This window comes from Lepisma saccharinum, chromosome 23 (genome assembly GCF_977018435.1).
Source record: "Lepisma saccharinum chromosome 23, izLepSacc3.1, whole genome shotgun sequence".
Lineage (NCBI taxonomy): Eukaryota > Metazoa > Arthropoda > Insecta > Zygentoma > Lepismatidae > Lepisma > Lepisma saccharinum.
In genome coordinates this window covers 45,454,584-45,479,292 of record NC_139251.1, presented here as the reverse complement: position 1 = coordinate 45,479,292, position 24,709 = coordinate 45,454,584, and the positions used below count along the sequence as shown (strand labels likewise).

General features: G+C 38.1%; 1 protein-coding gene across 1 annotated transcript in view; it reads right to left on the bottom strand.

Annotated features, from left to right (window-relative positions):
- Nucleotides 1-9,989: 9,989 nt before the first annotated feature.
- LOC146005483 (LIM homeobox transcription factor 1-beta) overlaps nt 9,990-24,709 on the bottom strand; it is a 67,017-nt gene continuing 52,297 nt past the window's right edge. The window contains 2 exon segments of the mRNA XM_083144729.1: nt 9,990-10,174; nt 24,261-24,437. Coding sequence (XP_083000855.1) covers nt 9,990-10,174; nt 24,261-24,437 — 362 coding nt within the window.

Below are 24,709 nucleotides of genomic sequence, written 5' to 3'. Positions count from 1 at the left end.
CGGTAGATGGAGCTGTTCTAGCTTTGCTAATCAGCGTCAATGTATCACTCGCCCATTTCCTGCCCGACCATTCTGATGACGTGGTTAATTCTATGTCGGGAGGCAACCAAGAACCCCTCTCATCTTCCTCCCCTTTCCCCTACGAAGTGTCTTCCCTCTTGTTACCCACCCAGCCTCCCGCATACTTTCTTCTGCCTGCTTTCATGCCTCGGTGCTTGTCAATGCGCTCGCAGTCACTGTTTTGGTAAGGCTTGGTGTCGTTTTAACGTTGTTTGACAAGCCATATAATCAGCCGAAATGGGAGCCTTAGGACAAAAGGGTGGTGGTGCCATGGACCTTGTTCCTCGACGCGGATTCTTCGCCACCTGCTTGTGTCCGGCGTTGTCAAAGGAAACAAGGGGGGTAGGGTGATTATGCTCCCCCTCACAGTGACATCTGATTGAAAGTGAGTCAGGGACCAGCTCCGACAAGCAGATCTAAATTTTAAAGCCCGTCTATCTTGGTCAGAGCTGAAGGGGGAAGGAGTCTAACGTTACTCTTGCCAATCAATTGAAGATTCTATGCAGATATTATATTTTTTTGTTATTACTTTTTATTGTCACGCCTTTGATTGGCCCATTTTTCTGATTGATTGATTTTGTTTTTCACTTCGCTTTTCTTCCACTTTTGGCTAATCGCGAAGATGAGGATGAGTGATGGTGTGATGAAACTGATGAAGGGACACTCACAAAGAACACCCATACCAGGCCCGGGATTCGAACCTTTAACCCCTGAGATCGTAACGAACTACACTGGAACTGAACCTACAGTATAAAGTGTGCCATAACCAGTGTGCAACGTGCTTCCACCGAGGATAAAACCAAGACATATCTTTGTTAAAAGGCGACAGTATAATCCAGGGGTCGGCAAACTACGACCCGCCGCCTCTTTTTCTATGGCCCGCGAGCTAAGAATGGACTTTTATGTGGGATAATATTTAATGAAACGCGAAAATTATATAAAAGTAACATTTCAGCGTTTATTGCAGTGTGTGGGAACATTCCTACGTTTTGTCGATGCGTATTGTGTCTTTGGCTGGTTACGCGCTCGAACGGCAGACTTCGAGTTGAGGAATTGCAAGAAAGACTTCTTGCGGATCTTGATGCATCTGCAGAAGACATTTCCATATTTCAAAATCAATTTCACTGTACAATTGAGGAACTTCCACCTAACATTCAATTGCAAGTGATTAATCTGCAGTGTGATAACATGCAAAAAGGCAAATTTCGAGAGAAGAATCTAACAGAATTCTATAAGTGTCTTCCAAGTGATGAATATGGTGAACTAAGATCATATGCTCGGGGTTTGATCTCTGTATTTGGTAGTACCTATCTGTGCGAAAATACTTTTTCAAAGATGAAATATGTAAAATCTCAATACAGGTCAGCATTAACAGATGAACATTTGCAATCAATTTTGGTGATAGGGAGTACTAACGTTGACCTCCAATTTTGTGAATTGTCTCAAAAAAAAGCAATTTCATTCATCTCATTAGTAAAGCTGTGTTTCAAATAATAATTGTAGTCTACTGAGTATTTTTATTACATTACATTTATGTATATGTATATATATATATATATATATATATATATATATATATATATATATATATATATGTTTGTGTAAATTTGTTCTCTCTTTTTTTCTTTTTTTTAAGGAGACCCACCTAAAAATTCCTCCAGTTTGCCTCTTGGCCCGAAGAGTGTAAAATATTGGCTCTTTACAAAAAACGTTTGCCGACACCTGGACTAAACCACTATGGTATCTGGGAGGCCCTTATTAAAATTAGAAAATGGTCCAAAAGAATTACAAATGGAGTAAAATTAATTACATTATCAATATATCTATGGAGTAATAATTCTCTACCTCAAATATCATCTCTACCGGAATCAATATTTGCAACCAGAAGGGAGGGAGGGGGTTGCAAGTGTTCAGAGGATGGAATTCCTTCTTGCTCACCACAAATACCATCCTGTTTGTGTGAGTGTGTGTATATATATATATATATATATATATATATATATGAAGGATTGATATAATTACAGGATGAAATTTTGTCCCATTGGCATTATGGATTCATGAAAACATGCTGGCTGATAGAAAATGTGGCTCTTTCAGTTGTTCCAGACTAGACGTGACGTCACGGCGGACTGATGAAATTCCCCACATCTGTCGCTCGGTTTGACTTGATAAGTTCGGCTTCCACCCCGTAGCCACGGGATGCGCAATATGTAACTTGAATTCCATGGACATCGTCCGACACAAATACACATAAACACGAGCGAGAGAGCATACTGCGCGCGCACGCACACACACTGACACACGCACAATATGCGAGCTTCCTCTCGCACAACTCGGTCCCTCAGGCATTCCTGTGGCGCCGTGGAGAACAACACAGGATACTGTTTAAAGTATGCCAAACATTTTTCTCCTATTTTGCTCTTTGGATATTTTGGGGGGGGGGATAAAAAGCGACCAAAAAACACCCAGCACTCTCCCCTATGAGTATGAACAGAAGAGCCTCATCCTTTTTTTCGTAACAAAAGTTCGTTTCTAACTGCTAACGGTCTGGGTTTTTAACTTCTCTTTTCCTCCTGTTCAGGGCTGTTTGTGCGCTGAGAGGGGGTTGGGGAGGGTGTTTTCTCGGCGAAAAGTACCGCAACTTGGAGTTACCGCCGCAACTTGATCGCTATCTGAGCTTTCCTCCAACATGGTGGTTGAGCGCAAGTCTATTTTTCCTTCTTCCCTTAATTGCAAGTGGTGCCTCTAGCGGTCATGCTGGTCTTTCGCTGCTTGGCAAAGTTTTGCACGACGCTGCTTTTTATTTGTTCATTTCGAACTGGGAATGCTAGAATATATGGCGAAATGTCGGCGGATTCTTTGATAATTTAAACATGTTAGTCCCATGCTCTATTTCTGAGGACAGTATTGCAAAATGTGGGAAGGAATACTTCCAGAATTTGAACTTTTCTAAGGTTTCAAACGCGAGCGTGAACGAAGAAAAAAAATCACAAGAGCTCACCAAGTGTAATAAAGTTTCCTATTAATTAGAAAAGAGAAACTAAAATTATTTAGAATCAACGAGAACTTCGCAATTAACATTTAAAGTTTTCTATAAACTATCATTAAACTTGTAATTGGAGAAGATTAAAACATAAAGTTCTGTAGGCATATCGTTGCCTTTTGCGAAATATGTTAATTCATTTGTTTCAAAACATATCTACGAGAAATGACGTAAATTTAAACATATAACATTCGTCATAAAACCTCGATGATTTTATGATTTACAACAGTAAAGATTTTATTTATATTCATTCTACGTGGTTTCCTTCAGAGTAATATATTAACAACTGTGAATAATTTTTATTTTTTAAAAAATATTGAAGTACAGAGCCATCTACATTTTGGAATTTTGGTCACAAAAACCCATACACCATCTTTATTTTTTTCGTCCACTTTTTTCTTGCACCCATAAAAATTTCCTGTACTCTTTTCCAAGTAATCTATACCGAAGTAATTATTATCGGGACTGACAGTGAGAAGAAGTCTAATTTTATTAGTTTCTTGAGAGCAATAAAGGTCCTTCCTATTGTTGTTTATTCTGCTGAGGAACAAATTAAGAATCAAGACAACAATGAACTTTTCTTCACGGCTATCTTTTATTGCCAGGTGACACCCGATGTCGTTGTGTTTTATTTGGTTCTATTGGTTCCTATGCAACGTAGAAGGTGCTATTGACCAATAAGAAGTAGACCTGGATTTATGAGGAGAAGGAACAAACCCATACAGGGTTATTCAAAATGAAGTCAACAATTAACTCTAAACTAGGGCTGAGCCTATTCCACTGAAACTGATGGTTTAAAATTGTAACGAGCAAAAGTTGTTCAAAAGTATCGGTTAATATACACAGTGCGGCAATTTGAAATCGGGACTGATTTTCTCGGTAGGTGGCGCCACTGTGCAAGCATTATGTGGTGCAAACACGTGAGGAGTATCTCGCGAATAAAATCGATGCAGAGCTTGTGGATCTTGAGTGACATTGTTTCGTGTGGCACTGTTGAGTGTGGGTGGGAGAGTATTCCAGTCCAATTACAAACATCAATTTACCAGATCACAAAGTACAGTTTCTTAGCATAATATTGTCATAAATCAATGGAAACTTCAAATATTGCATAACTTCCATGATAACTCCTGAAAAGTGTCGTATCTTTGCAGACTCCGCCAAAGATCAAAACGCGGGAAAAGTATCAGCAGGTATCGGTAAATAAAATTAACCGATACCTGCCAATACCGATACTACTGGTTAAGCGGATCTAGAATTTGTTTCTGGGAGGAGCAGAGAATAAGGTGTAACCATATGAGATGAAACACTGCAAATATAATATGAAGATTTTCCAAAATATAATTGACTGATGCGCCGACCACCGTGGTGGAGTGGTTAGCACATCGCGGAACGATGCCTGGGGTCCAGGGTTCGAATCCTGGCCTGGGCATGGATGTTTGTGAGTGTATATTCATTAATTTCATCATATCATAACTCATCCCCAAACTCAAACTCACCAACTTCGCAAATTAGCCAAAAGTGGCAATTGATTGATTGATTGATATGGTTTATTTTACTTCGCTTTTCTTACACTTTTGGCTAATGAGGATGAGTGATGATATGATGAAATTGGTGAAGGAACGCTCACAAGGAATACTCATGTCCTGCCCGGGATTCGAACCCGAGATCTCTGACGCCGCTGTGCTAACCACTCCACCACGAAGGTCGACGAAGTCAGGATTGACTTCTACGATTACAACAGGTGTTCCAGGAATTATTTAAGATCTAGTGTTGTGTACATTTCTAGCTGTTGCACGAATATAGTCATATTGTCTGGGAAAATGAAATGAGCAGTACATGATAATTCTTGATACGAATTAACACTTACATCCTAATTTTGAATCAGAACATAAAGTTTATGCCAACAGTGGCGGCGATTACTGCCTCCCCCACTTTTACCACATACTATGGCCTCGTAATTCTAACCTTTGTCTACAAGAGAAAGTAAACTATCCTAACTCCCCCCCCCCATTTTTGGCATCCAATCACCGCCACTGCTTACCAAATACGTTACGTCAGCTTGGTATAAGTATCGTGTGAGCTTCTAAACAAAGGAATAAATTTAAGAACAGTTTATTTTTTTCTATTAATTTATTGCTATACATTTTGTGTACATTAAACTTTTCTGGAGTGATTTTGTTTTGGTTGCATGGTGCACAAATTATGATCCAACATAATATGGACCGAATTCGATACAATCATGCCAGAGTCTTTCAAACAGAATGCACTTCATTGAAGCTTTGCGATGAGCTATGCTGTGCAAGGTTTACATCAAACGTTCTGTACATCACCGACACAGCTTGGCACAACGATTTTTTTTAATTTAGAAGGAGTCCGCAATAATTCTGAATTGTTAAAATTTGGACTGGACCGAGAGATTTAATTTTAAATGGAACCTCAAACCAATGTTATTGTTGTTACTTAACGCGCGTTTCTGCCTCTTAAGGGTGGTCGTGACAATAAAGGATCATGATTACATCAAACTGATGAAAAGCCATACCTATGCGAAGGCCAGGATTTGAACCTGAAACGTTTGGTAGCGAGATCATTCGTCGACCACTACATATCCTCTGCAACAGCCCTGCTAATTCATATTTACATTTAATAGAGGAGAAGGTCTAAATATGGGCGAAGGTTTAAATATGGGTTTTGGAGTTATCAGTGCTCCCGGGTGCTGCAGCCTGGCAGAGGCAATGGAAACTGGTTATCTGTCAAGGATAAAGGTTGCGGCGCCAATTCGCAAGAGAAAGTGGTGGTTAGTTTCGACCTTGGACGCTGTTATAGAATTGCGACCTCCGAAATATTTTTTGCAGGTATGTTTTAACTCAACGTTTTCTGAATTCTCATCTGCTTTGTATAGGTTATGATATTAGCGGTACATAAAACAAATGTGGGCTTTTATAATTACATGATTTGTTTGTGAAATATGTACCACAGAGAGCGAAAATAAATTGAAGAAGAAAAATAGCGTGATGGTCTAAATATGGGCTATGACATGAAGTCTAATGTTGAGATCACATTTTCAACAAATCTTTGGATGTTTTTCTTAATTTCGATTTTTTCCATTCCGCGTGATTTTCATAACAACAGATTATTCATAAATATGAATTTTATAATGTTATAGCGATAAATGACTGTTTTTTAAATTTTAATTGCTTTTTGCGATATTGCCACTAGTAGCCCATGTTTAGACCATAATTTTGCAATACATCATTTTACCATTTTTTTGGAAATTGCTTTTTTTTAAAAAAAAATGGAGACCTTCTATACTTTAGCGTGCTATTACATTTAAGTATATATTTCATAGAAATGCATTTTAAAGGCAGGTGCTTTATATATTTATTTGTTTCCTCTGAAAGTGACAACATGAAAACGGGTGCCCATATTTAGACCTTTTCCTCTACTCATACTTGATGAAAGCACATGGTGGTTCGGATCCCGCTTTAAACTGTAAGTTCAGTCCCGGTTAGCCTTTCTGTGCATAAAGTGGACCTAAAACAAACTCAGCTTTAATATTCATCTTTGACATACTTAATTCTTGGGCTTTGTTAACCTATCTGGAACTTAGTTGTCATATTACACGTTAATTTTCAAACATAAAAATATCTTTACAATAACAGTTAGTAAGAAAATAAGCTAACTTTTATTTTCAGAAATATGCTATAATATTTTATTTTGTATGCAAAGAATTAAAATAGTTGTATACAGTGGCGGCGATTGGGTTCCAAAACCGGTGGGCAAGGTGCTTAACTGGGGGGAATTGTTTATTTCCCTTTGTTGATAAGGTTTAGCATAGTGAGGGGGCAAAAGTGGCAAAAAGTTGGGCGCCACTGCCCCCACGCCCCCTGACCCCTAATCGCCGCCACTGGTTGATAATTAGATGTCGTTTAGTCCGGCCACGAAAAATATTATATATTGTTAAATTAGGAAAACAGATGGCAGCACATTATTTACTGTTTTCAATGAATTACAATATTTGGCAGTGCCATTGTGATATAAGTTAGAAGCAAACAGTTTTGTTACACTAAGCTTTTAGTGTGTACTGACTGAATCATTAAATTTAGGTTAATCAAAAATCGCGTTTGAAATTCTGAATGAAATATAAACTTCACGAGAAGAGATTAAAATTTCGAGATCCATAAACCTTCACAACTACCGATTAGGTTAACCGGTAGTTAGAGATCGGTTAGTTCATTGAACTCTCCAGCTTAACTTTTGCCTATTTTTTTGGGGGGGGGGAGGAAAATGTTTTTTTTTTTTATAAGCTCTTGCCTTGGCTCCTCACCCAACAGGTCGGTAGGTGCCGGAGCTTGCCCCGAGTTGAAAGCTTCCTGGAGATGAGACCTGCTCGAAAACGATTTAATAAGATTAGATTAACCGTAAAATCTTCATTTCGGAATTATCAAGCAAAAAGCAAGTTTTCTTCGAGGGACAAGGCAAACGTTATGAAAATTACTAGCAGAAGATTGAAATATATATTTTAGTGTTAATACTCATTGTTTCATTGTAACAAAGTTTTAAAGAAATTTAAAAGTAGTCTGGCAACCTGTGATCTAACAGGCTTCTAATTTGATGGCAGATATTTATTATAGTTAATATACTGTATATATAGGAATTCACGCAGTAATGATTTATTTTGTGCCAATACTTCAGCAAGCATCGCAATGCACCAATAGGAGTTTTAGAACATTCTTATTCGTAGATTCCATTGTCATCTGAAAGTAGTACCGAAGAAAACCATCTTACCATGTAAGTCCACATTAGATTTTTCTCTCAATTTACTCCTACAGAAATAAAATAACTTCATCAAAAATTTCAATAAAACAAATCACACACTTTGAAATCCGTATTTGGAATGTAAGTCTTGTGTAATAAATACAAAGATAACAATATCGTTTTTTTTCACTTCCTGCAATCTTAATGAATAGCACTCGTGTAATGTTCACTAATTGCCTGCACTGTTGAATAATTCTTCTGTTTGCAAAGAAGCACCATAAGAGTCCATAGCCATTTAACAATAATGCAATAGGAATTCACAAACCTGGAATACTTTCACCTTTTTTTCAACCAGTTAGACACACTTATATTCTTAAACATCATAAAGATCCCATGTGTTGCAATCAGTTTAAGCATACTGTGTTTTCTAGATGTTTATTTCATCTATACTTCGCGGAAAACAAAACTCATGGTTTCACTTTTGGCACATAAATGTAGCACAAACCGAACACTTTCATTCATGACGTCACTAAGTCTAAGCAGGTTAGAGTTTGCTGTTGTTTGAATTTTGAGCGATGTATTGATGGCCGAGGCTTGTACTACATTTGCGTGCGGAAAGTAAAATTCACGAAAACATTATTAGTGAAACGAGAATGTCGTGAAACACTGCGTATTTTTCAAAGTTGTTGTTGGAGGTAAGCAACACTGCCTGCTATAATTATTTGCACATCCAGTGTTCAATTATTTTACAATAGTTTACTTGTATTGAAAGTTCTGTCAAAGTAAAAAAGAAACTGTAATTTGTTCTTTGTGGAACTGTATATGTTAATTTCTTCTAACTAAATGTTAAACCTAGTGATTGATTTCTTTTTGGATCACGACGAAGAGTATATTGCTCAAGAATAACAATAATAATTGTAACAACACATCTCCGTGAAGTATTTTGAGCTCTTTTAAAACATTCATTAATGAGGTCATGGAGTGTCAGTCTGCTTAAAACTTTTTAACAAAGATTTCTTGCATCAAAATGAACATTTTTTTAAAAAAAATCACCTCTATTTTGCATTAATACTTAGCTTCATAAAATATCATATTGTTGGTTCCATCTATATTCTCTTAGTTTTTAAAAAGTCAACTGGATTTTAATAAATGCTTATATTTTTGTCTTATCTGAGAAATTGCACAACAATCACTTAGTTGCGTGAATAACGTATAACTAATGGAATTCATATTAAATTTAGCGTTTTTCACATAGAGTGTGACTATGAGATCTCGAGCTGAGGGGAATAATTTTATTTTAGACTTCAGTTCAGCCACTGGCAAAAAGTATCCTTTTTGCTTCCTGACAGCAATGTTGCGAGGGAACAATCTCGCTTAAGACACTGATACATTATGTAATGTAGCCTATTATACACTTCTGGGTTGTATACTCCCATTAAAATTCATTGGAACCAATACATTAAGTATACCCTACTCTAGCGCCTGTTGTGGTGTTTTTGACAAAATTTCATGAAGCGAAGGAACAGAACTAACCAATATTCCCATGAGTGAATTCTCAAACAAAATTGAAACATTCGTTGTTTTGCTGACAGATAGAAGCACCAATGCATAATTTTTATCCTATAAAAAACATGACAAATGTTTAATATAATTGTGCAATATTCTCACATGTTATTATATATTTTTAATTTTGGAGACTATTGAGTCATATGGCTTGAAAGTTACATAGTAATTGGGATTGGAGGGGATAATTCAATATGAATTATGCACAAACATTGTATATTGCTGGTTAAGTAAGTATGTGATATAGTACTTGCAAAACTTTTTTTCGGGAAAGTTCAAGTTTGCTTATACAGGATGTCCCAAATAAAAGTATACAGAGATCGAAGGCTGGTGGACTTTTATTTGGGACACCCGGTATATTGCCGCGAGAATCACCTGCGTAAACTCCACATATCCTCGAAGACATTCACGACATTCTCGTCACATTAACCCACACCTTGTATCAGAAAGTAACGCTGTTGGCGACAGCAACGCACCCGTCGTTATCGAAAATAAACCTAACCGCAAACGAAACAAGTCTTCACCACCGTTTCCTCGCTTGTCCTTGTTCCACAGGGTGCCTCGTGCGTTATTGGTCCATCAAGCTGGCCTCGTCGCGAGGGAAATAGGTGGTCGTCATGGAGCAGAGGTGGTCGATGGGGTTCAAGGAGGGTGGCTGTTGGTGGTGCACGACGAACATATGATTGGAGGAATCCAGCGATGATGTAGAGAAGGGGAATCCAATGATGGTATTGCCCATTTCGCTACGGTCACCTGCCAATGGGAGAGAAAGGAAAGAAAAGGAAGAATTCTGAACATGTTCATCGCCAATTGCACATCAAAGTTTCAATGTCCTACCAAGAAGAGATTCGTCGACATCTGGCACTGGCACTGGATACGAGTCATTCCATTCAACACAGCTCCCAAACCGACCATCTCCGATTTTTACGTAAATTGGGGAGTTGAAACTATTTATTGAACTTAATAACTGTGAAAATTTTGAGTCTCGTTTGTCTTGTAATTGTAAAATTATTCAAGGTCAAAGTTTGCATAAATTGCCCTTTCTGAGCTCGTTTATCTGCACTAAATACATTGTAACTGCGCTCCTATTTGGGTTAGGAAGCTGATATAATTTTTTTTTGTGCAGGGAATGGAACAAACTTTCCAATTATATGTAACAAGCTTACCTTTGTATAAGGAGAAAATTTTGTCAAGTGACCTTGACCTTGGACTTTGAAAATCTCAAAACATCTCATCGCCAAAAATTGTGAAAAAAATATATTTGGCAAACCATGATATACTCGAAAACATGAAAAATCAAGCTGGGACTGCAATTGGATCAGAAGATGCACAATATATATATATATATAGAGCTATGTGACTGATAAAGGCCTCGTTACAATGTACTAGAGTGAGTCAAAAGTCCCTTAACACCACCTATAAATAGTATGGGAGTTTTGCTAGGTTCATTTGGTCATGATAGAAACCTGTTAGGCCCATGGGGAACCATAATAATGTGTGTCAAGCAGAGGTCCGCAATATTGTTGGCCGTCATATTGAATTCAGCTCAAACATTTTCAGTGGAAAGGGGTGATGTGATATATCAAATCAGGCTAGAATTTCGCACGCAATGCAGTGGTGAAGGTCTCTGCAAACTTTGACCTTGAATAATTTTACAATTACAAGACAAACGAGACTCAAAATGTTCATAGTTACTAAGTTCAATAAATAGTTTCAAATCCCCAAATTTCATGAAAGTCGGAGATGGTCACGTTGAAAATTGCACATATCTGTGTTGATTTTGCTGGAATGATGACTCTTACTCGAGTTTCGACTCCAATTAAAAATTAGCCAATAAGCAACATAAAAAGAATCACATGAAAATTTAGCTTATTCAGTTCTGCGTTATTCTATAGTAACCTAATTTCTTCCAAGTATGCCTTTGATTCTTTATCGTCGTGAGAACAAAAAAATGACGCCTTTTTTGTGTCTTCCAAACAACCGCTCTCTTTGAAATTGTATAAATAATAAACATGTGGTCCGATTGTGACAAAATTTAAATACGGTGCAGGTAGAAAGGTTTAATTTTTAGATTTCTTTAATCGGCCCAAAAAGAGTTTTTATCAATTTAGTGAAACAACTTTTTTCTTAATATTGAATAGTCATAAAAATACGATCTTGGTCTTGTCTTGAAGAAACTATTTGTAGTATTTTGAAGCTGTTTTTAGAACCAATCACCACCGTAAGCTCACATTACGAAACTGATTTTATACAGATTAATATTACCCGACTCGGAGTGACAGCTCACACGGTACAACGCACATCCGACAGTCAGTGAGCGAAGGCAGCTTTGGTGATGCAATCAGTTGCTTGTATATCCTGCCCCGCGTTGCCAAAATGTGGTCCACATATGGTCGACACATTAATTCAGTGGCAAGTTTTTGTATCATCATGAAGGCGAAAGGCGTGCACAGAGAAAACAAAAGACGGTCAAATTTAGTTTGCTAGTTAGGTTGCCGAGCTTCTCTTCTTGGTACGACGATACTGTCTACACTAGTACATTTCTAAATGAGAGAGAAGTACAACATAGAACAAAGCACTGAAGGGAAAACAGAGATGTAAAATTCCATGTCTCTAGTGGGGTTGGTGGGTGTCATACATGTGGAGGCGATAATGACTTTGGGGTCCTTCATAACCTAATGAAACTACAGCAATAACACCGTTATGAAACAATAATAGAATAAACGATCGTGATGAATAAATACTATTGAAACAATAAGAATGCTTTTGTGGTTAGCTCTAAAACCCTCGAACTTACTAAGAAAGGGGGCCATTCGCACAACTCTATACACAGGATTAGCTAAAACGTACCTTTGACACTCTACAAACCCTTTCATTAACAAAATAATTCTTCAATTTATACAACACGAATTACGCTTCATATAATTTATATTCCTTGCATGCAAAGAAAAGACTCGTGGAAGAGAATTTTGAATTGTCAGTAGAGTGCCACACACGTAAATTTGCCGTTGCGTAGAAACGTATTTTCGTTTCGTCTCCCTCTCTCTTAGCATCACGTGTTCTACCCTGCTCGAAAACCTTCGCTATTGTTGCCATATTGTCATTCCATTCCTGGACACACTCGCGCAAACTTCATTGAAAACAATTGAACAGCGCTCCAGCTCGCGGTTCCCACCGGTCAGCAGGGACGGCAATGTGGCAATATAGCACGGCGTAGTCGTTGCTTCTTTTATGCAGTGCATGTTCATTGGCTAGCTAGTAACTAGTGTTGCCAACTGTAATAATGAAGCACTATTTCTGTCACGGAAGGGGAAAGCAGGTAAAGTGGCGGTGAGTTTTGTTGGATTGGAAGCACCATATTTTTATTTTATACTAAGTATTTGACCGGTTTGACGTTGTGTGCGTGTATTGCGTGTGTTTATGTAAAAGCGTGTGTTTGCTGATGAACGTTAAATTCCATAATGCCTCCAGTTCTGTCGAAGTTGAAATCAAAAACCTTGCATAGCCAAGCTCGGGAAATTCTAAGCAACGTGCACGAGTTCATGAAGGAGGAAGCCAGTCATGGTGTTAGCATCCCAATAAAGCATTTTGGCAAGAGAGCAGCGAACAGCAGCAACAAATTGTTCATATTTCATAATTTTGGAATTATTCAAAATAAATAAATTATGTGGCTCCAACATCATTTCAACTCTGGCTCCGGCACGTGTTCTTGTAGAAATTGCATAGAGGAGGCTGTCATTTTTGCTGCTTAATGCGATACATATTGTTTTCTGTGTTAAAATTGCCATGCTTTGATGGGTGACCAAGTTCATAGCAGGGCCGGCGGAAGGGGAGGGCGAACCGTCCCATCGCCCAGAGCGGCAAAATTTGAAGAGAAGAAAAAAATAAGCCTATTGAAAACTGTGATCGAGCGAGATATTCTTTTGCGCTGAATAGTATTGAAATAGCATAAGAAGTCTCATTATTTATTTTATATTTTGATGTTTTAGTTAGGAATATATTGATTTTCAATTTTCCGTTGCTGCGTAATGACCGGGGGGGTCGAAATAGAGCGGCATCTGCCGCCACCTCCCAGGGAGACAAAATGACTAGCGCCGGCCCTGGTTCATAACAAAAGAAAAAGCCGCGCAGCTTATCGTCTAGTGGCAGTATATGTACTTGTTATTGTTGTGGAAGCCGGCATCCTTTGTAAATGTACAACAAAGGCAACCGACTGTCACCGATCTCAGAGAGGAAATAATAATACTGCTTCAGGAGGAGTGTTATGGTGCAATTGTAGCGGTTTAACACGTTGGCATGTTATTATCTGCCGTTGCAGTTCCATACCAGTGTATACGGGTTTTGGGAGTGAAAAGTTAGAACGCCACCAGTGCATTAATGCAATGAAAAATAATATATATATTTTTTTATTTTGTTTGAAATCACTCAAATAAGGAATCGTATGAAGAAGTCTTCTTTGCAGCATTTTTGGTAATTTTACTTATGTGTTAGTTCATATTTTGCGAATTTTTAGTCCATATGTATGTAGCTACATACATAGTCACTTGTTAGTACATATTAATCCTAGTCCTGGTATAATGCATGACGTTTAAAACTCAACGTTAGATAGACCTGAATTCTCTAATTTTATTGTTGTACGTAACAGCTGTGCATCGGCGCACCGCAGCGATTTTTCTATCTGCTCCATTAGCAACACTGCTTCTTTAGTTCTGTCGCGCATTGCACGGCAGAATTATCTGCGCTGGACTCTATGAAAGAATTACTGTTTATATTATTGAAACTTTAGTCACGTTTTTCAAATTCATTATTTTAAAAATCACAGGCTGTTAATATTAACAATGGCTGTAACAAATGACTGGTATAGCACCTATACTATGGGTAAGAAGGAATCGTTTTAATTAGTTCACGAGACAACTTATAGATGGAATCGGTTCTTGTGGTAATTTTCGCAGACCAGGTTAGTTTAGTTTTTAGCTTAGTTTTCTATTCACTACTTTAAATATCTATGCCGAAACGTAATGTCTGAATATCTGGAAACACTGTGGACTGATTTGAAGTCACTAAATAACATCAGTCTGAAAATAACAATACTTGATGAGTTTGTCTCTAGACATTAGATTTGTTGCTAGAGAGGAGTTGGCATACATATATACTTTGTGCAGACATGTTTCATATGAATAACTTTGAAACTTCTACGAATACAGGGCGTTCAACTTAAAACTCCACTACTCTGATTTATTACCACTGGAGAACTGATGTAACTAAAGAAAGTGTGCTGATCTTTGAAAATAAAAATGACGAGTTGCTCTCTCTTACAAATTTTAACGAATTCATTACGAATAACAAAGCAATACAGGGATATCTTGTGTAAATATCGTGTTGATAAATATGTGGGCTTGGTTGGCACGAAAATAATTTTCTGTTTCGAATTCCTTCTGGTCTTCATACCGCGTAGTCCAAAAGTTCCGGAACGATCACATATCGTGAGAAATACACATCGAATCGGAAAACGAAAAAATACGTGTTTAATAAGTGAAAGAAAGCTATTCAATGATACCACACTTGATTCTCCACCCCTGCACCCTGGGTGTGGGGCGGGGGCAACTGTGAAATTTTAAATGGAAACCCATTTTGTATTGCAGAATAGGAAAGAGGACTTAATTCCGAGTCCAACAAGCTATCAACCATCCTCCTAGCTCAATTATAAACGGAGATATGGCGATTTTATATTTTCGCAAAAAAAAAAAAAAAAAAAAAAAAAAAAAAAAAAAAAAAAGGTGAAAATTTCATAAAACCCAAAAAAGAATTCAAAGGGACACCCCCTTCCGTATACTCTATTGAAAGGTCTTGACGTGCAGATTACGAATCTGCAATCGCTTTCACTCTAGCTCAATTAGGGGCAAAGCGTCCCTTTGAAATTTTTTGGGTTTTATGAAATTTTTATTTTTTTATTATTTTTTTTATTTTTTTGGGGCGAAAATTTAAAATCGCCATATCTCCGTTCCTAATTGAGCTAGGGGGATAGTTGATAGCTCGTTGGACTCTGAATGAAGTCCCCTTTCCGATTCTACAATACAAAATGGGGGTTTCCATTTGGAATTTCACAGTTGCCCCCCGCTCCACCCACAGGGGGCGGGGTGGGGAATCAAGTGTGATATCATTGAATAGCTTTCTTTCACTTATTAAACACGTCTTTTTTTCGTTTCCGATTCGATGTGTATTTCTCACGATATGTGACCGTTCCGGGACTTTTGGACCACCCCGTATATAGTCAGATATCCTATACTATTTGATTTAGAGCAGAAGTGTCCAAACATTTTTTTCTTTTTTTATTCAGGGGCAACTTATTACATCAGAAAATCGTTCGCGGGCCATATTGTGTTCCGCTTGCAATAAAAACAATGCCTCAAAAATTATAGGTTTTATCAGAATTGAGAAGAAACGTAGAGGAAGAGAAGAACAAATGGAGAGATGCAACAAAATAAGAAGAACATAATATAAAGCATTTTCTCTTAGACACAGGAATCAAGGAACAAAGAAGAAAGATTACAAGAAAATATGAAGTGAACAGGAGAAAAAAGATGAGGGAAAGTAACATTTTTTGAATGGCAAAAAATAACCCACACTAACCTCAGGATTGAAGTTTTGAATTTAGCACCACGCCACGGGAAAGTTATTGACTACTATGATGCCATCCCGCAAAACTTTGGTGCGACACAGGGTGCATACACCACAGGCGCTTAAGAAGTAACTATAAATTTCGAATCTTTATTTCTACCTCTTTACGCTATTCTCTCTCTCTCTCTGTTTTCCATGTATCTTCCTCTTTTCCTCAATCTCTCTACCTCTCTTTTTCTCTCCACCCATCTCTCTCTATCTTTTTTTCCCTTTCATTCTCTCTCTCTTATTTTTCTGGCTTCCTGTCTTCTTTTAACTGGCCATCTCTCCCGTCTCTTCTCTAACTTTCTCTCTATTTTTTTCCTGTTTTTCTTCCTCTACTTTCATTCTCTCTTTCCCTGCCTCTTTATTTCTCTTTCTCTTCTTCCCTCAGTCTTTGCCTCGCTTTCTCCAGCCATCTCTTTCACATCTGCTTTGAGAGAAAGTTCCAACATCCTCAATCTTGTCAGCAGCGGTGATGCGATGAATATCACACTGCAATGTTAGTCAAAATTGATGCTGAAATTAAGCAACATAATTTACACGATATTGCCAGAGGAGGTAGTATTTTCATAAAAGATGTCAGGAAGAACGTTTTCCTCTGAAAGCAATAGAAACCCAACTGTTGGTGCATGAATTTTGGGCAGTTCAATTATTATTGTTGTTGCGTCACACGAAAAGTAACTTCTCCGCTCACAGCAAGTACGAAGTCGATGTTAAGAGAGCCACGTGATCTTGGAGAGATCTCATTGGTTAATTTCGACGGCAGCTTTTCCACGGGAACTGTCAGTTAATCTACGGACAAGCTGAGTTATACTAGGGAACGGATTTTAAGGTGCAGCACCTTGTCGTGAGATTAGAACATTTACCCCTTTTTACCCACAGCACCTTTTCCTATCCTTTTCTTTCACGTTTTGTTAATTGAATTGGAGAGAAAAATAAATTATTTTCACTCTTCATGAGCAGCTACATAAAATCCTAGACTCATTTTAGAAAGCAGAATGAGAGCTATATACATTATATATGACTAATTACTAATTATGTTATTTCCTACAGTGTTGAATAAAGAATGTTAATTTAACTGGTTTAGACCTGAATAAAGACATTTTATCAGCACCTTTTTGAAATTTTCAGAACCATTTTTCCTCTTTCTCGAATATAATTTTGCACTTTAAAATCCGTTCTCTATTATAACCAATGGGCAAGATTACAAGTCACGTGCTTTGTTTACGCTGACAGCGATCTTCCTCTGGACAGAGTGCACACGAAAATGTTTCATGCAACATAGATTCAGAACATCTCAATGCAGCTTTCTTCTGTCCCCATCTTTAGAAACTCCCATTTTGCTCGTGGAAACTGGAATTCACTTGAGGAAAAGAAGACATTTATCATCCCAGAAGAGCGTAGGGGAAGCTTGCCTTCACTTATGCCCCCACAATCCACATCATTTGCCATACCATCTTCCGGAACACATACACACACATGACTATACACATGTACCACATCATCCCGACGGAATAAGCCCTCTCCAAGATCTTCCAGATTCGATTTTCGGGTGAGCAATCGACTCCCCATCTTTCTCGACATTTGGGAAGCGATGAGGGGAAAAGTGGGAGGGGGAGGAGACTTAAAGCCATCTTGTGAACTCTTTATCGCAGTATGCTACCGCCATTACTTGAAAGCTTAATATCCCCTTTTTGGGAGCCTGAAAAATCCCCAGAAAGAGACGAAAAAGGATCACGTTTCCGTATTTTCGGAGACGAAAGAAGGAGTGCCGAAGTGGAGGGGGTGAAAAGGGAAGATATTCCATTTTTTGCGTGCGGCAGGAGAGGAGTGGAGGGGAAGTTCAAATGGCCTGCAGTAACGGCTCCTGGTGAGTGAATGCGGAATCAATGATACGGCTAAAAGGAGACAAATCACTATCGGAAAAGAGCGATAGAGGGCATTGGGGGCGGGGTTTGATGACGTTCTAAAGAAAATGGATGGAGGGAGGGCGGCAGGGATGGAAATATCTCGAAAATCGGTAAAGATGCGATAATGGGAGCCGAAAGGGGTTTTCAGGGGCCATAAATATGCTCAATGCTGGGTTCTTTTTTAGACATTATGAAAACAAATGCAGATATAATATATTATTTATACCCTTTTGTCCTCCACCCAGAAGTAGGTGTTATAGCTAAGCATAGGAGGATCTAGTAGGGACACAGAATATACTGTAAGCGTAATATAAGATGTAATATTAGAAATACGAGGGTCGTCCAGAAAGAAAGGAACGTTTTGGTGTAAAACACAAACGACAAATGATGTGTACAAAGAATTCACACCTTAGTCTACACTTCCACATATTCGCCACACCCATTCAAGCACTTACTATAAAATGATACCACTTTGTTGATATGGAGGCACAAGTGGTTCCGATCCCACTTTAAACTGTAGGACCAGTTCCGATTAGCCTTACTGTGCATAAAGTGGACTTAAAACACCAAATCAACCAACCCGTTTGTTGATACCGTGATTGTGTTCGGTTGCCGCCAATGTATTCAACCACTCCATTTGCTTTGAATGGAAGGACAGATCCTTTGAAGCGTTTGACAGGAGTCTCAGCATTTATTGTTGCTCCCGTGGCAGAAAATCAATGAATAAGACGCTTTTCCTGTCTCAAAAGACAGTTGCCAGAACCTTTTGCATGCTGAGTGTTTGTTTGGCCTCTTTTGGCTTGGAAGGTTATATGGTATGGTGCCACTCCATTGACTGGCGGTTGGTTTCGGCTGTTGAATAGGCGACCCATGTCTCATCCCCTGTCGCAATCGAGAAATTTTCGTTTGTGTTTTAGACCAAAACGTTCCTTTCTTTCTGGATGACCCTCGTATAATATGCAAATTCTTCTAGATATTACACACAGCCTCAAATTCACATCAAGACATTTAGAGGAACTTCTTTTAAGTCCAATATCTACCAGGAACTAGAAGCTCTTTCATATTTTCATATTGTACCTTGGTTTGTGATATTTACTACTTAGAAAGAGGTATTAAAAAGTAATAAAGGTTATATTTAAGAGGTATTAAAAAGTAATAAAGGTTATATTTAAGATTCATAGTTTGCATTTATAATTTCAAAAAAGTTTAGTGCATTACAAATGTACAAATATGTATTATTTAGCTCTTTTTTCAATTCTCATGAAAATATGTAATTATGTAATATTTACTATCTATGCAATGTAATACAAATAACAAAGGACGTACATAAAATGTATATGGTTGCTAGTTTGTGGTGGGGAGGGGCGCCATACTACAGCCCTGTCTAGGAGGCCTAAATATCTAGCAACGGCGCTGTCAAGAAATTAGATTAACTTCAAAACGAGTAACTTGAGAAGGGTTATACTGAGCTCATTTTTAACAGATAAGAAGGGTAGGAAAACATAGGAAACTTTTATGAAGCCATTTAAGTGTTCAACGTTCAAAACTGAAAAATCAGATAGCCCTCTAATTGTAACAAATTTAGGGATGTAGTCATCCCAACATTCTTCCATAAAATTACTGTGAAATGTTCGGGAAATAAGTGACTGTTCCTACAGTTTTCTAATGTGATTCCTCCTCTACGCCGGAAAATCGTTATGCTTTGACCAATTTTTCTCTTTCATGTCAAAGATGATTGACGCAACACACACAACAAAATAATTATTTTATTATTCTCACTTCCAAAAACCCACCGTAAATAACTAAAGTTTACCTTTCAGGTCGATCTTGGTCAAAAGTTTCTTTATTTTATCTCTTTGTTTGAATTCTCACAAAAATATGTAATTATGGGATATTTACTATCTATGCAATTCATGTAAATCATAACCCTTTCATAATTCAATACATACTTCCTTATTTTATATATATACATACATCCATGATCCTGCCCAGCCTACTCTATTTATAACTTGGAATAATGAAAACGCCGATTGTGACAGTCAACATGAACATGTCTCATTAAGTGCTTCACTAAATTCTCACCGTTTTTTTTAATAACTATGTCGAATTTCGGTCCCGTAGCGTGAGTTCTGAGTCTTAAGGGCTCGTCACGGTAAAAAAGAAAAAAAAGTCGAATTTCGAGACGGGACTGAGATGGAATTCTAAATATTCGATTGATTGATTGAGTTGGTGTTTTAAGTCCACTTTATGCACAGCACGGCTAATCGGGACTGGACCTACAGTTTAAAGTGGGATCAGAACCGCTAAGTGTCTCCACCAGGTATGTGACCCTGGACCTCTTGATTACAAGGCGACGACGATACCATTGCGCCATCGGGGAGGCTCTAAATATTCGAGACTTATTGAGACGAGATCCAGGGACGAATCTCTGTAAAATCAAAATGGAACGAAACTTAGTTTGCGAGGCACTTAACCTTCGTTTCTGGTATTTTTAGAGTTTTCCTAAAACATATTAACCTTACTATGCGACTTTATTCCGACATACCAAATGGAAATCTATCTGATTATTTACTGATGAGTCAGATATTCTGTTTAATATTATGTTTTTTAGGGTTCGTAGCGTCGAAACAAGGCTTCTATGACCTATGACTACTTTATTCCATATGCAGTATAATACTGTATATTAGGTATGAAAGAAATGTTCTAAATCGGCTGCTGTACAATCAGGGCAAGCTGGCATCTTCAACCCTGAAGCATAGCGTATAGAAGAGAAAGTGTGTGCACTTCGGTTTCTTCCCGTAAGCCAAGTGAATAGAGCGGTGCCCCACCGAAACACTGGCAGCACCTTCGCTTGCGACGAGCGTCTTCTGCTTGCAGCGCGGCCGCGCTTTATGTAGAGCGCTGTGTTTAGTTGTGCTAGAATAACATTGTGTACTTTTATTAATGACAACGTTGTTACGTTATTCAGTTTAGTGTTGTTAGATTTGAGATTGATCCGTTGTGTTGTGTTCAACGCATTATTATTGTTTGAGACAGCACCGAGCGAAAACTACAAGATGCCTACGTGTTTCGTACCCGGATGTAGATCTGGATATGACCGCTGTTCTTCGGGCAGTAGACATTTTTTTAGGCCACCTAAAGACAGTAATGGCTTCTCAAAATGGGAGAGTGCCATCCCTAGAAAAGATAAAAAACTAAGTCATAATTGCTATGTGTGTGATATTCATTTTTCCACTGACCTTTTAGTGAAAGTGGATTCGTTCATAGTGGATGGCGAAACAGTAGAAATTCTACGACAAAGGTGGAAATTAAAACCAGAAGCAGTTCCTCATATATTTCCTAATCTGCCCAAATACCTCTCTAAGACAGTTAAGAAGCGAAAATCTCCCTTGAAAAGGCAATCCTTGGGGACAGATGATAATGAAGTAAGTACTCGTCGCAATGTATCATTAAGCTTATCAGTAGAGGACGATTTGCTTCACACTACGGATGCTAGCAATACAATAGCATTGCTAAAGAAAAAACTTAAGAATCAGAAACTCAATTTAATTAGAACGCAGAATAGACTAAAGGTCGCAAAGGCTAAAATAAATTTGCTTGAAAAAGACGTTGAAGATGATAAATTAAAGACAACGGTCACACAGTCAAAACAGTTCGCGTCTCTTAGCAAAAATCAAATAATTGTAATTGATACAATCTTAAAGAAATGCCAACTGAAAAGTAAGACAGGAATGAGATACAGTTCTGAGTTTATACTGGATTCTCTTCTTTTAAAAATTAAGTCCCCCAAGGGGTATAGACACTGTTTGCATCAAGATTTGCTACCTTTGCCTTCTGAAGCTCGCTTGAGAAAATTGGTGAAGGGTCTTAAATGTCCTTATGGCGTAAATTCCCATGCCATCGACGCTATAACACATTTTTTTTACTGAAAAGAATGAATGAGCGTAGCGGAATGCTCATTTTTGATTAAGTTAAACTTAGGGAAGCAATTCAGTTTAACTCGAATTCCTTAAAAATAGACGTCTTTGTTGATTTGGGAAATCTTACTCCAGACGAAAGCAAGAATCAATTAGCAAATCATGCTCTAGTTTTTATGTTTGTTAATTTTCTGTATAATTGGATTCAAGCCATAGCAGTATATGCTAGCAGGAATCTCACCCCTGGTGACATTCTCACAAAAATACTTATCCAGGTAATCATACATTTGGAAAAAGCAGAGGTCAGAATTATTGGTAGCCAATCTAACAAAAAAGTTATGGAAATGCTTAGGAATTTCCGGAAACGAAACAATCTTAAGTGCTCTATACCCAATCCAGCTGACTCTAGTAGAAAGCTTTGGGCATTTTCAGACGCATCACATATATTTAAATGCATGAGAAATAACTTCCACGATAAAGTGCAGGTGTACTATAATGGTGATATTGTTGATTATTCATTTTACAGAAAAGTGTATGAACATGATTCATCTACTGAATTTTCCGGTATGAAAGCTTGCTACAAAGTGACCTCTGCTCATTTGGATCCTAATTCATTCCAACGAATGAATGTAAGACTCGCACTGCAGCTGTTTAGCAGATCTGTGGCTAATGGAATACAATTTTATCGGAGTATTAATGCAGAGGGGTTAGAAGGCAGTGAAACAACGGAAAATTTCACAAGGGACCTAAACTGCCTGGTTGACGCATTAAATTCATTCCCTCCTGCACAGGCACTATATAAAGGATCAGTAGCACATACAACTTTAATAAAATGGAATGCTGTCCTTAGAGATAAGCGAAATTCCTTCGCTTCAGAAAAAACGCTAGAGTCCTTAAGAGTGACTTTAAAAAGTATTTTAGAAGTGTCCGAATATTTGTGGAAGAACAATTACAAGTACGTTTTGACAGGAAAATTTAATCAAGATCCCCTAGAACGCCATTTTGGTATATTGCGGTCGTTCACTTGTGATGATCATCCCTCCACTGTGGATTTTCTGCACTTACATATGCTGCAATCAATTTAGGTACCAGCAACACTTGCTTTATTTTCGGGCGGAAACTGTGAATACAGAACTGAATCTCCTCTGACGTCTTTTGTTAATCAAATGCGAACTCTGGCAAGAGAAACAGAAAATAAAAATCTTTCGGTGAAGAAGCAAGCTGAAAATAAAATAAGGGAAACAATTTCCATTGTAGAAGATGAAATTCAAATATCGGACTGGGAAAACAACGTACCGAACTTAAATGAACAAAGTGTTGGTAAAGAATACTTGGTGTATCATTTGGCAGGATACGTAGTGCGGTATATTTCAAAAGTGACGGATTGTAAACTGTGTACAACTTTTCTGCACGGGGAACCAACTAATGTACCTGCCTCACTTACGCTAATCCAAGACTATGGTTCGGACGACGGCTGTAAATACCTTACCTATGCATCGAAAAGTGTTTATGATGTGCTGTTACGGGTGGAACAAGTTGTTGCAGAAAAGTTATCATGTGCTAATAGTTTATGGGGTGATATATTTTTTGAGTGTTTGGACAATTTAAATATAATTGCTGTAAAAACTTCGCAATTAGGATGCTGTGAAGATCATGTGCTGCGTACGCTACCTAAGCTCGTATATCACTATCTGAAATGTCGATTTTTCTTCCGCACCAAGGAGATAAGAAAGGAATTAAGTGCCTCGAAGACAGCAAAATCATCTCGGAAATTCTCCAAACTATCCAGCTGCTGAGCTCTTCTCCAAACGTAAGTAGCGTGCATTTTTGTTTCTTATGTAGTTAGTTATGTAATCAACGCGAGCATCTTCCGCGCCGTCTCAAACGTCACCACTGCCATCTAGGCGGTGGACCACGGCAACTCAGGGAGTGCACACACTATTCCTTCTATACGCTCTGCCTGAAGTATACAAATCGATACACACCAGTGTATATACGCGACGTAATCGCCCACCTTGAAGTTTACAAATCAATGCACACCCGACATAATCGCTACACTAATGCATACCCGATATAATCGCTACCCTGAAGTTTACGATTTGACGCACACCAATGTATACAGCCGACTTAAAAATTATCTTACGGAATATCAGATATAGTAAAGGGAAGATACAGAGAAAACATAGGACAAGCATTCTAGTAGAAATCTGTGTCGAAGAGATTAAAAAATGGAATTTTATGATGGGGCTAAAAGATATGGCAAACTACAAACTGGCAATGCTGTAGATACGGAGTATCCGACGGCAGGTGGTGACATCTGGTGAGAGGAAGAGAGCAGCACGAGCGGGGTACCTGCGTCGAATTCCTGTGACGGCTTGAAGTAGACAGTGGGTCCTTCGTTGTCCGCCTCTTCTTTTATGGGGAGGAAGTGCGGGGAGGGCTCGATCTCCCCAAACCCCTCCACGGGGGCCGCCATGCTTCCCGCCTCCGTGTCGCTGCTGTCGTTCAGGAAGTTCGTCGGCTGCGGACCTGCAGAGAAAGCAGAATAAAGGTAAAAATTGAATTCGTCGGTGCGGTACACATTGGTTTGTACGGTCATAGAAAAAAAAAAATGCGGGTGGATAAAAAGCATGTTTTTTATTTTAAAAAAGAAAATTGATGATTTTTTAAATATTTTTTAAAGCACGCCTAATATTGCTGATATGTTTTTTTAAAATATAAAGCCTTTTTCTAGTAAAGGGCTTTGTAAAATCTTTGAACAATTTGATTAAAGCCAATAAATAGATATCTGTAAATTTATA